At 33.1% G+C, this 14,389-nt stretch overlaps 1 protein-coding gene across 3 annotated transcripts in view; it reads right to left on the reverse strand.

Annotated features, from left to right (window-relative positions):
- Window positions 1–14,389, reverse strand: part of LOC105207846 (ATP-citrate synthase) — a 149,791-nt gene that overhangs the window by 59,371 nt on the left and 76,031 nt on the right. For all 3 annotated transcript variants that reach the window (XM_039451190.1, XM_039451189.1, XM_039451191.1), the window contains exon 6: window positions 13,459–13,897. In XM_039451190.1, the coding sequence (XP_039307124.1) occupies window positions 13,459–13,897 (439 nt within the window). The remainder of the gene's footprint in view (window positions 1–13,458; window positions 13,898–14,389) is intronic.

Below are 14,389 nucleotides of genomic sequence, written 5' to 3' on the forward strand. Positions count from 1 at the left end.
GTAACATTATTAATTTTATTATAAATATGAAAGCCTTTCTACAAACTACCGCTGTTATTAGTGTGTACAAAGTAATAATATCTATTACTAATTTTTACAATATTCAAACGTTTCGATCCTCTTATTGGATGTGATCTATAATTCACGTCGTTCACTGAATAAGATCCAATAAGAGAATCAAAACGTTTGAATATTGTAGCAATTAATAATAGACATCATTACTTTTATAACAACCTGTGTTTTTGAACACGCACCAGCTCGTCGATATCGCCAAGGCTCAAAAGAGGATCGCAGAAATTTGTGATTTCGTGATCATATCATATTCTATTGATTACAATGGCGGTTTAGACGATTGCGAATTAAATTTGACACATTACAGAACGTAACACGTGTACAGATTAATTTTACAATATTACGAAGACCGTTTACATAAATGTATTGCAGAAATAATTTATGGACAAACAATTATTACATAGAATTTAGAATACGATAAGCTCGGTTTTACAGTTTCTATATTTAGGCCCGACATCGGAAATATCTCGGCGTGTTTTTATGCAGGCTCGACTGTAGACAATAGCGTTGCGTTTCGTATTTACCTTTTGTGAGTCGGTTCTGTGGCATGTAGCTGAATTCCACAAACTCGCCTGCGCTAGACAATAGGTCTTTAAATGCAAAAGGTGTTCGCGTTTTGGAATTCCCTTGCCTAGTGCACCGGTGATTGACAGGATTTTTCGAAGCGCGATGTCTAAATTACGACTGCATTGAGATCGCTCGGTGGAGGCAAAAGAGCTCTCTACTTCGTTTTCTTGCAGTTGTCGCCGGGATGCGAGTAACCAAAATTTAGAATCAGTGGTCAAGAGCGCTCGATAAAGACAAGAGAATACTCTATCTCGTGCGTTGCTGGCCCAGAATATGAGAAAGGAGATCGAGCAGATGCAGAGAGCACTCGGCTGAGGCAAGAGAGTACTCTACCTCAAAACTGACTCTAGGTCTGGCTCGGAAGTAGTCAGCTAGGCTGATCGGATCAAAAGAGTAGGGAACCGCTCCCTTTTATACCGTAATTTCAGAGTGGTAGGGATGTTCGGGTGGATTTCGGGCCTACTCGTGGTCCAGCATCCCCGCCACTCTGAGATCGTTTCGCTTGCGCGCGCGTTTGGAATCACGCGCTTGGATCGTGCCAGCATCAGGAGGTATTGCGCGTGGGCAAGAAGTTTGCCGTGCGGCAGCGGCGATTTGCTTGTTTAAAACGAATGTGTGCAAGTGGATTATCAGCGCATAAGTGCCTGTTGTGCTGTTCAGCGAGTATTCGGACAACGAGGTGGTTGGTTGCCTCAGAGGGAACAGTGCAGAGGTGCACCGTTACACATTGCACGCTAATAACAGTGGTGGCTTGTAGAAAGACTTATATTTATAATTTGATTGATTCATTTGAGCCATATATATATTGTATTTTATTATTATTTTTTTTCAAGACACCTAAAGCCTACCGTAACAATATTTTTATTTATTAAGTATGTCGCTATTTTAGAGATATTCCGGATGTAAAGAATAATAAAATATTTTCTTGTAATTTGATCATCCTTTATAACATCCCAAAAAGCCACATCTCTGACAAAATTCGGCGATACTTTTGTGTTAATCTACCTACTGATTCTTATATCAATCTGTCTAAAAATAAAGTTCAAAGAATAGCTATTCTCTAAAAGCATCTTTATAATGTTCTATAATGTTCTAGATTTTTATGTTAAAAGATAGAATGTAATAGTAAGATCGCTCTATCGACCAAACTAAAAACTGTTCCAATTTTATGACAAAAGAGATGTAAAAAAAATGATAAATATCAATCTAAAAGGTTTTTTTTATATAATCAATCAATAATAATTGTACTGTCAACTACTTTCAACAAAAGGTCCAAAAAACTCAAACTGCAATTATATTTTATTTCTATAGTAAATTGTAAACGTTCGTGAAAACTATTAAAAGTCTCAAGAATAAAATTTGTTAAATTTGCAGGTACTGATGTAACAATGTCGTCCATATATCAATAGTAAAACGGTAGCTGCAGATTAATGGATTTAAGAGCCTTTTCTTCTAAATACTGCAAAACAATATTTGCAATATAAGGCGATCTTAAAAACGATCTTATTGGAGTATCTCATTGGAATATCTGTTTATACAGGGTGTTTCAAAAATAGTTAGCCAAACTTTAAAAGTATATTCCACTCATTGTAAGGATGAAAAAGTCATATAAACATGGATTCAAAAATGCTTTCTTTCCAAATTATAAACATTGATTTTACAAAAATTGCTGGAAATAGTTTCCTTACGCATCAATGCATGCTTCACATTGACGTTGCATAGATTGTCGAAAACGTTCAAAAATTCCTGGAGTATTTTGTATTTTTTCACACACAGCGATAATACGATTTCGGAGTACTTCCACAGTAGCAACAGGAGTGTCAAACACGGGAGTCTTAAGATGTCCCCATAAATAAAAATTCAAAGAGTTTAAATCGGGAGAACGTGCAGGTCAAACGTTGGAGCTCCTCTACCAATTCATCTATTGATGTAATTATTATTTAGGAACTGAAACTCTCGAGCAATGCGGCTAAAATGTGCTGGAGCTCCATCATAAATCACATTTGATTGCGTATCCGTAGTAGAACGTCTTCTAATAATGTAAGGAGTTGCGTTTCCAAAAATTGTCTGTAGTTGTTACCATTAAGTGTAGGTGGAAGAAAAATCGATTCAAGAAGAAAATTTCGGAAGATAATCATTTCCAACAATTTCTGTAGTCAATAAAAAATGTTTATAACTTGGAAAGGAAGCATTTTCGAACCCATGTTATATGACTTTTTTTCATTCTTATAATGAGTAGAATATGCTCTTAAAGTTTGGCCAACTATTTCTGAAACATCCTGTATAGTATATAATTAAACATGAAGAATGTAAAGAAGAATACAAATCTTAAAGCTAATAAAAATTCTTCACAGGAAATCGCAGTATTATTTTCTATTAAGGTTCATCTACTGCAAATACAGTTCATTGCAAGGTTCAAAGATACATTAGTAAATAAAGATCTCTGACAAGATCAAAACGTCATTCGTGTTAATTTTTATTTCTAAGAAAGACTTCACCAGATCAAAAATATTAATAACATGTCTTCTGCACATAATTGTTTATATTTTGACTGTTTATATGGCTGAAGAAAATTAGTACATTCAAAACGTTTCATAAGTCTTACAATTAGACTATGTTCTCAATTTAAAAAAATTATTACTTTTATCATCTATATTGTTATGGTGCGTAAACTTAACCTTTTCTTTCAATTATGTTTCGTTTAGATACAATTCAAGTGTGAGTTTTCTATTATTTTTTATTTATTTACCTATTACTATTTTTTTATTTATTTATTACATTAATCTATTCTTGGTTATCAGTTTTAAAAATGCAAAAAAAATTAAAAAGGAGGTATCCGTGTCGCATGATGTGTTAAACATCGTAGCTGTTTATTTGCTCGACCATACATACTATTTACAACTGTCTTATAAATTGGGTACATACAGCACACAAAAAACTTTAAATTCTCTATTTTTTCATTAACTATTGTGCATGCTGACAAGTTAGTTTACCATAAATAAGTAGAAGGCGTATAGTATAACATATTAACAATTCAATAAAATTATTGATTTTACATATATTGTATATCTTTCTCTTATGAGTTCCTTGCTATTCAATCTAGTATGATCAAATTTGGAAGAAAAAACAGAGAAAGTGAGATGGGGTGAGATATCTATAGGAGACAAAAAGATATTCATTAGGCGTACAATATAACGCTAATTGCGATAAAAAGAGACAAGGAGTATGGCAGAGACTAGAGGGATACATGGAAAGGAAAGGATAAGAGATGAATGTGGAAAAAAATAATAAGGTTTAGGAACGGGAAAGAAAAGTGGAAGAAGGTAAACTGAAAATGAAGAGTTAAGGTAGGGTTATTGGGAAGATAAAAGAGTATATTTATTTGGGATATACACCAAATGGTAAACCAGAAATGGTAGATCAAAAATACATTAAAAAAAGAATGACAGCTATTATAATGAAACAGGTGCAAAATGTAGAGAAAAAGAAATATGGAAAAAATTGAAGTAGAATAAAAGAAAAGAGTAGTACACAAAGAAAGGGTAGGGAGAGAGTAAAAACATAAAAGCTAATGTATGAATATGAATATAAAGATATAACAACTCATATTTCCAAGCACGGATTAGCTCACCGGTATTGCCAAGATTCGAGATAGGTCACAAAAATTAGGCTAAGATCTCAAATTACAAAGGTCGTCTAAAAAGTTATTAACCTCAACATGAAGATAGCATTACTCGTCAAAATTCTGGTACTACAATCGTACATGCGATTTAAAAGATACCTGAGAAAATTGTGTTTGTCATTTGTGACAGTCAATGTCAGCGTTTTTATAAAAATGGAAAAAATCGAATATTATATGATTAAATTCTTGCATTTAAAAGGCAATACGCCTGCGCAAATTAAAGCCGAGTTGGACAACGTTGACAAAGATTTTAGCCCATCATTTGCTATCGTAAAAAGATGGGCAGCTGAATTTAAACGTGGTCGTACAAGCTTGGCTGATGATAAGCGTTTGGGACGGCCAACAACTGCGACTACTACCAATAACATCAAAAAAATTCATCAATTGGTTCTGAACGATCATCGAATCAAGGTTAGAGAGATAGTAGAAGCTGTAAACATATTAAAAAAATGTGTTCCTCATATAGTGACTAAAGAATTAGGCATGCGTAAGCTAACGGCGCATTGGGTACAGAGCTTGCTTACTGTGTACAAAAAACGCATTTGAATAAACATTTCCAAGATCCTATTGGGAGGATTTAAGCAAAACAAGTCGGATTCTTGAGTCAAATAATAATGTTGATGAAGCTTAGATCCACCACTTCACTCCTGAGACAAAGAGCTCCAGTCACAATAGTGAACTATAAAGAGTAAATCTTCATAAAAGGCAAAAACGGTTTTATCGGTTGAGAAAGTTATGGCAACTATTTTTTTGGAATAGTTATAGATTTGTATCCATCGACTATCTTGGGAAAAAAAAAACAATAACGGGGGTATACAACGTATTAATTGACAAAACAAAAGTATAAATATTGCGAAAAAAACGACCGCATTTGAAGAAAGAAGTGGATCAAGATAACGCACCGTCTCACACTTCGGTGAATTGCGGTTCGAATTAATTAACCACTCACCGTATTTACCAGATCTGGCCTTCAACGACTTTTTCTTGTTGTCTAGGCGCAAACTTTGGCTCGGAGAACAGAAATTTTCATCAAAAGAGAAAGTTATCGCATTCGTAGAAGCTTCTTTTGCAGAGCACATTTGCAAGACGCCAACTTCTATTTGAATGGGTTCAAGGAGTAAAAGCATCTCTGAGAAAATTGTATCGCTTTAAACTAAAACTATGTTAAAAAATAAAATAAAATTTTACCGTAAAAATACTTGTTTTTATTAAAAGATATTCAAAGAACAAGATTTAATAATTTAATTAAACAGGGATAATGAGAGTCATAACGTTGTTGTCGGTACGTGTCAGTAATTTTCTGTTTATTATTCAACTTCCATCAGATTGGTTCAAACGTTTCAACCCTATTTTTGAATCATTCTCAGGAAAAATTAACAAAAACCTACTTGGTCCTCTCTCCGCATCACATGGTGTGGTCAAATGTATTCCTTGTTTGTCACAAACGGGTGACCATCTGAATGAATTTTTCTTAAAGTTTTAAAGTGTGACGACAAACATAAATATACGTTAACTCCAAAAAATCAATAATTGACACTATTTTTTTATTACTCACCATGCAAAGCAAGAAAAAATAATTTATAAATAGCACGCAGAATTAGTCAATAAATAAATACAGAATTAAACTGTCGTCATTAACATAGTTAAATTAACACAATTATTTCAAATCTTACAATCCTAAGCTTTACAATAATTCTTGTCAGTTTTATGGCCAAAACAATAATGATCTCCGACTTTAGTTAATAGACAGTATAGCCGCTGGTATCAAGCAGACGAAAACAAATTTCTAAATATTGTATCAAATTAAAATCTCTCAAGAACACAAGTATGGGCATGATGTAAATATTTCGTGTCAACCTGTCTATTAAGCCCATTGTCTTGGCACTTTATATGCAGCATTTCAGAAATCAAACGTTTCCCTAAAAAACGCTATAATTAAAATATTATCTCAGTCAAATCTCGTTTATTCTATGTTCCGTGAAATCAAAGGAGAGTTAGTGTTCCTTCTTATGTGATTTTTATACTCCAATATTCTAGTTGTTAATTGTCTACCCGTTTGTCCTACGATACGTCACATTCTTTACATAAAACTTTATAGACCACGTTTTTCCGAGATAAATTAGGAAGACTGTTTTTATGTGCTCCGATGATTGATCCTAATTTATTGAGACTAAAATAAAAGATTTTTGTATTAAGATCTTTAGTAATATTTTTCAAGTCTTGAATTAATGGTGTTAAAAATAAAGTTGATGGGATCATTGTCCAGAAGAATCTTAATAATCAGTCTTATATTTTCTTGTTAAAAATTCGGATGTGATAATAAAATTGCCTTATCCACCATGCCCATAATTGTACTTCTTTTTTGTAGGAAAGGGTGTTGCGATAAAAAATTGAGGTATCTTCCAAAGAGGGTGGGTTTGTGTTACCAATTAAAATCCTCACGTGTTTTTTAATCAAAGTTACATCGAGAAAATCCACAGCGTCTTCCATTTCTAATGTAAATTGTAACATTAGATGGAAAGCATTAAAGTTTCTTAAGATCAAATTTTTTAAGTGACGGAGTATGGTCATAACTACATCATCTACATACCTAACGTAAAAAGAAGGTATGAAATCCATATTTTCTAGAGCCCTCTCTTTCAAATCGCGTATGACTAAATCCGCAATAATTGGCGAAAGAGGAGAGTGAGTCCCAGTTACGCACAGAATAAATCGGACACAACAAGTTAAACACCTCCGATTTTGATGAAATTAGACTCATTCGACGCGTTTTTACACGAAACAAATCTGGCAAAAAAAGTATCAGACTGCCCTGCAAATCAAAAAATCAAGCACTAAAGTTGACGACTATTGAGATTAGGATACCTATCATACCTATGTAATTCACGTAATGTAGCATCTTGAGATAGTAAATGCTCGGAAAGAGAAGGGGCTTCGCCCCCTCCCCCGTCCCCTACAAATCCTAACCCAACCCAACCCGAATCTAATTGTATAAGTCAAAAATTCGCAATATATTCGACTGTCTGTGTTCGATTCAGTCTATGCGCAACTAAGAATTTCCCAAAGAAAAGAGCTTATGAGTGTCCCAAAATTCTGTTTGTAAATAAATTGTTAAAAGAAAAGTATGTCGAGTTTAAAACTATTTTAACGCTTCTGTGAACTCATCCCTAGGTATATTGCAATTTCGGGAGGCGCCCGTTGGTTGAAATGCTTGCAATCCCAAGGTGCCTCTCTCGTCCGGACAGGAGGATCACCATGGGGTTTTAGTCCGTAGGAGTCCGACATAACCTTCCCCTCTGCCCCGAGAAGAGTCTCCATGATGATTTCCTGATATAAAAAAATACTGCAATTTTCCGAGATGGTGTCCTAATGTCTTAACACACTGTCAATAGCCAAGTCACCAAGTTAATCAAAATATTAGTGAATAAAGTTGGTGGGAAATTCATTCGTGTAAGGAGGCTAAAAATACTGTCAATGTATAAAATAATTAATCTAAAAGAAAACCCTAGTATATAAATTTTGAAAAGTCCATAGGCTCTCGGTAAAATCATATCGTTACTATTAAATTTTCTATATTCTATAAGTACTGAATAATATAAATTCTTTTTTCTTCCATCTTCTTGTCAGCAGATTTCGGTTTTTTGTGATTTTTTTGATTGGATCTTTTACAACTATAGTATACGTGTTTTTTATCATGTAGCATTTCCGTTATTTTATTTATGTAATCATTACTATCCAAGACTACCGTAACGTTGCCTTTATCAGTGTACAGATAAAGTGCGGGTTCTCCTTTACAAACATTTTGCAAGATTTAATTTACTTGCTAATTCTTTGATTTGTTTGATTATTTAAAAAAAACTTAAGTTGCAGGTTTTTAATAATTAAAATAATACAATTTTTTATCGTAACACCCTTACTCGTAATACTCTTACAAAAATAGAGTTACAATTATAGACATCGTGGATAGAGTAATTTTATTGTCACATCCAACATTCCAACAAAAAAATCTAATTGTAAGATCAATCATTGAGGTTCTTCTGGATAATGATTACCCTATTAACTTTATTTTTAACACCATTAATTCAAAACTTAAATATTTGTTAAAGAAAAAAAAAAACAAAGCAAAACAATTTCAAATAATGAAAGAGTGAACGACAGTATAAAAAATAATGGATGGTTTACCATTCCATATATCCATTCAATCTCACATAAGTTTAGAGATATTACTAAAAATCTCAATACAAAAATCTCTTGTTTCAGTCTCAATAAATTGGAGTTAATCATCAGAGCACACAAAGACAGTCTTCTTAATTTATCTCCAAAAAACGTGGTCTATAGGATTTCATGTACAGAATGTGACGCATCATACGTAGAACAAACAAGTAGACAATTAATAAAAGCTAAAATATTAGAGCATAAAAATCACATAAGAAGGAACACTAATACTCCTTCGATTATCACGGAACACAGAATAAACGATATTTTGACTAAAATAATATTTTAATTCTAAACAAAGAATGTTTTTTAAGAAAACGCTTGGTTCTGAAATGTTACATATAAAGTGCCAAGACAATGGGCTTATGAGACAGGTTAAACAGAATATTTACATGCCTATACTTGTATTCTTGAGAGATTTTAATTTTGACACAATATTTAGAAATTTGTTTTCGTCCGCCCGATGCCAATTTTCGCTGTGCTGCCTATTAACTAAAGTCAGAGATCATTATTGTTTTGATCGTGAAATTGATAAGAACTGTTATGAAACTTAGAATCGTGAAATCTAAAATAATTGTGTTAATTTAACTATGTTAACGACGGTTTAATCCTGCATTTATTTATTGATCAATTCTGCATGCTATTTGTAAATTATTTCTTTTCCTTGTTTTGCATGGTGAGTAATAAAAAAACAGTGTGAATTATTGACTTTCTGGAGTCCACGTACATTTATGTTTGTCGTCACACTTTAAGATTTTAAAATTCACACGGATGAACACCTGTTTACGATAAAAAAAAAATACATTTGATTACATTATGTGATACTGAGAAAAGCCCAATTAAGATTTTTTGTTAATTTTTGCTGAGAATGACCCAAACAGAGGGTCAAAAGGTTCAAATCAATCTGATGGAAATTGAATAATAAACAGAAAAGTTCTGACACGCACCGACCACAGCGTGGCTCTCATTGTGACTCTCATTAACCCACTTGTTTCTATATTAGGCTTAAAACTTTTCGATCCTCGTAATTCGTATTTATTACAGTGATCTCTTTGATACAAGTAACACGTTTTAGACAAAACAACTTCGCTCCGTGTGTTAATTACAATGGGTTGAAACAATATGTAATACTATAATTTCGTGACATTTTGATAAGAGATGGAGAATTATAATTGTAAAAACTACGAATAAAATTAACAAAAAACATTTGACTTCGCAAATACGTAATTCAGTTATCAAAAACTGTTCGGCAATCATGGTACACCTCGTGTAGTTTTTGCGCTATGTCAATTTTGCACGTGCGACGTTGCGCGATCGTTTTTGTTTAGCGGTGCGCGGGTTGATGGGATGCACAGATGGTAACATTTCAAAAATGGGCGCTTACTACACAATAACCACGTTGGCTTTAAACAAGACAAGTATCAAAGGAACGCATACGGGAATTTCTGAGATTTCTTTGAGCAAATATAGAAATTGTTACAATTTCGGATGTAATGACGGGGAGACGTTTGTCGTACCAAGAGCTTTCAGAAGCATAAAAAGCGCTCTACTTTGTTTTTCTTTGGCCTGTTGTCAGGATATGAATTTTGAGTAAGAAAATAAGCCAGCATTCAATGACGACAGAGAGCGCTCTATCTCGTCTAGTGCTTGTTTCAGGTGTTACATAGATGGTAAATGGACTCAAAGATGGATCAGCAGAAGCGAGAACACTCTACTTTAAGTCCCGTTTGGAGCTCTGGAATGATTAATCGATGGAATGAATCGGTCGACTAATTGGAAGAAAAGAGTGATCTCTATGGAAAATCATGCTCTTTTACATTTGAATCTCAGGACATCGGGAATGTTCAGTCGGATTTGTCGTCTTCATAAATTCTTGCCGCTTGAGATCAGTGCGGTAGTACTGCGCGCTTCTGAGCACGCGTTCGGAGCATGTCAGCGTTAGGATACTAGACGGAAATGCGCATACGTAGTAAGATGATCGCGCGATAGCTCATTCTCTTTAAATTCGCACGTTTTGAAGCATCAGGTACCTTTTTGCTATCAAGCAGGTGGTCGGTCACATAGCGGAGCAGTTGTTTGCCCGGAAGAAGAGGAATAATACGCAGAGGCGCATTGTTTAAAAAAATGTAAGGAAAATTGAAGGAATAAATAGGCAGATGTAAACAAAGATAAACATCCTGAAGGCTAGAATTGCATAAAGAAAAAATTAGATAGAAGCGAGCGTAGCAGGCGGACATATGATAGGTAGAATTAGAGAACAAATATGAATTTAAAATAAGAGATATAGAATAAGAATAGTTGTAGGAGATAACATTTAGAAATACGTGCGTAGGAACGTGATAATAGCATGTGTATATAATTATAATCCTCAAGAAAGCAATAACAACTTTGATAATATGATAAAGTTTTATATTAGGAAAAGGCAAGGATTATGGAATGAAGTTATGGAATGTCATGATACATTTTCTAGTTCGCATTGCACTTTAGTAGCAATAATTAAAACTAATTGTTTACTAAGTCTTATATGTTATAATATAGCGACTGATGGTTAGTGCGCTGTCGTCATAGAAAGGAAAATTTAATTTTAGAGATAGAGAAGTTTTGCAGGAGTGTACTCTTTATATAAGTTTTTAAAGTATGTTGAGTTATAACTTCAAGGTAAAAATTTTAAAAGTGACTTTTAAACACAGTATAAGTATATTCACGTATTCGCACTTTTGATTTGAAGTAATGGTCAGTTATTATATTGAGTATGCACTGCGACATACAAGAGTGAAGCTGTTTCTTTGTGATCCTCTTTGATCATCTTTAACCATCATTCATTAATTGATTAATGAGCTTTATTTGAATAGAAAAAAATTAATTAATCTCCCTATTGTTAAATTCAACATTTCAAGTGTAATATTTTTGGTCACAAATTCTTTACAGTTTTCAAGATAAGAAGATTGGTAGATACTTGTAATCATCAAAATTATTAAATTAAATAGCAATTTAATTTGTAATATTACATTTCTTGTTTTAATTAACAGCTGCGTCTTAAAGTTCGGTAAACATGCAGCGCAAAGTTCGGGAGAACTTGTAAGTGTATATAAATTCACATAAAAAATTATTGAGTAAGATCCGCTTTTAACCGTATAGCCATTTTTCTTAATTTAAATGTGTTAAAAAATTGGTTTAGAAAAAACAGTGTTTTGTTACAAATTTATATACTTATTTTTCATCGTTTAGAATTTTCCTACATTTAGCAACATTAAAGATATCATTTTATTCTTGTTTAATATTAAACAACAAGAATAAAATGATATCTCTAGTGTTTCTAAACACAGACTTCTAAAGTGACAATAGATTTATTAAAGAAATATTTTGATATAAAAATTTGTCTTAATAAATCATATTAACAAAATACCATGTTATTATATAATATAATTCAAAAGGTGTACAACTAAATAAAAAATTAAAACTTTCAAATGTACGTACATTTATGTGATACTACGCTAAGCATAATAGAAAAACAAGAGTATGCTCTTGCGCATTATAACGGCCAGCCAATAAGAAGCTGTACTTTGCTTACATCATCATACATCACATTAGGCGGCAAATTAAACTGTTTTAACAACGGGCATTTTCCAACAAACAATACAATTGATGCAGCATCAAACAGTGAATCACTTTAGCTTTGTTTGTAAATAAACAAGAGTAAAGTAATTGACTATGATGCACTGTGTCTTTCCGTATCTGTAAAAAATTTTTAATCTTAAACCTTTAACTTTTACCTTTAATTTTAGATGTTTTTCTGTACAAGCTAATGTAACCTTTTACTGCACAATTTATTTTTTACGAAAGTGTATGTCATTGTCAAAAATTTACGATTTTCGATATTAACAATGTCACATATCACGTTTCTGGCAGCAGACAGACATATGTTATCAACTTATTGAGTCAAAGCGTCAGTTCAACTCGCGCATTAGTTCATCAGTTTTCAAGTCAAAGTACTTCGAGAGTACTGAGTTTGCGCAATGTGACGTAAGCAAGATACATAGTAAGGTTCTCAAACTACGGGAATAGCATATCCTTGTTTTTCTACCAAGACGCTAAGTTTAAAAACAATAAGGAAATATGTGTATTTAAGTGCTAAAATGTGGAAAAAGTTTCAAAGTGCTCAAAAGTAAAAATACCTTATAACAATTATCAGTTATCATGTACTAGCATATTAACACCATTAAAAAATGGCAGGCTACTAAACAAATAATTCCATAAGCAATTGTTAGACTTCGTCATTTAAAGAAGATAATATACATAATGTCCATAGTAACCATAATACCTCTTTCTCCGTTATAATTAAAAACAAAAGAGACAAAAGAGAGAGATATACGATCATAGCAAGATCTTGGCGCTGAAATAATATTCTTTGTGATTTTACATACAATTTCTGATTTTTAACTGTGTGCAGTTATTTGCGGTTTTAAATACAACTCTTAGATTGAATGAGAAATGAGTAATATTATAGAATTCAATTGACAAATTATAAAATACTCTCTTCAAGTAATTCAACTTTTATTCATAACTTTTTTTTCTATCTCTTTCAGTTTTGATGATATTCGCTTTGAAAGAAAAAAACCAATTTTCTTTACAGAGGTGTTTCACCCCCTAAAAGTGAAAACAAGCACGTATAGAAAAATACATTTCCCTTATTTTGATCTATACTACAACATATTAATGGATCATCAAAACCATAGAGAGACATTTCCGTATCTTTTCTTGTTAGATATTTCTAAAAAAATAAAATAGTATTTCTAAAAATTTTTTTAATAAAATGGTATTTTATGACTTTCTTTTCCTAGCACATTAATTTTACAGTTTTGTTTTACATTTTTTTTTTAATGTTAAGCTATTTCTAAATTCTTTTTCTTTATTCAACTCACCTCTTTGTGACCCCAATAAAACTTTTGTTTGTGATCACCAGTAAAAGGATAAACAATAGCAGCGACGGATGGTTCGGATCTTCGACAAACAAAATCAAAATCCAACATACTCTGTACCGCTCTTGTTTGCATACCCCAAATAATAGATTTCGTTTTATTGGTGAAGAGCTGTCTGTCGTCGTTACTTAAATCTACTGCATCTGCAGTTTTCAATTTAGACTGCTCTGACGATGATTGTATGTTGTTCTTAGATGGCACGCATGGTGGTCCAATGTCTTGTCCGGATGGTAAAAGAAAATTTGCGGTTGAGAATTCCTGAGCTTCTGGATCAGGAATCGGTTTCTTTCCTAGTGCCATAGCACATATAGCTGTCATGTGAGTTTCGGGACCAAATACATGAACGGGAATTCCTAAACGTCTACCAACTTCCCGTATAATCCTTTTAAAGTAATAATCTTTTAAATATTACATACACATATACATAAATATTACATTATTAACTCCTTGAGTATGAAGGACGCATACCATACAGCATAAAATATTAAAAGAACGTCATTGAAATATAGCAATGTTGAATGTTAAAATATGAATGCTTTTCAACAATAATTCTATATTGATTCATATTGATTTTTTCGAGAGGGTAACCGAAATCTGGGGTGTATGGGGATTTGGTACAGAGGTAGTACCTTTGACTAAGAGCGGTCACATCCAACGTATACGAGGGATGGCTCGAAGTGACTGGTCCTCGTGCGAAACCCAGCTCTTACTTATGGCTCCCAGTGCCACACCCCGGGAACTGCATTGACCTGCAGGCGAAACTAAGTAAGGGTAGCCAGATATGGCGAAGCCTGATGGAGGGCAGCAGTAGCCATCAGTATTGCACTGGGGCAGAAAAAGAAGTACGACTTCAGAATGGCCTAGAAGCAAAATA

Source organism: Solenopsis invicta, chromosome 6 (assembly GCF_016802725.1).
Source record: "Solenopsis invicta isolate M01_SB chromosome 6, UNIL_Sinv_3.0, whole genome shotgun sequence".
NCBI lineage: Eukaryota > Metazoa > Arthropoda > Insecta > Hymenoptera > Formicidae > Solenopsis > Solenopsis invicta.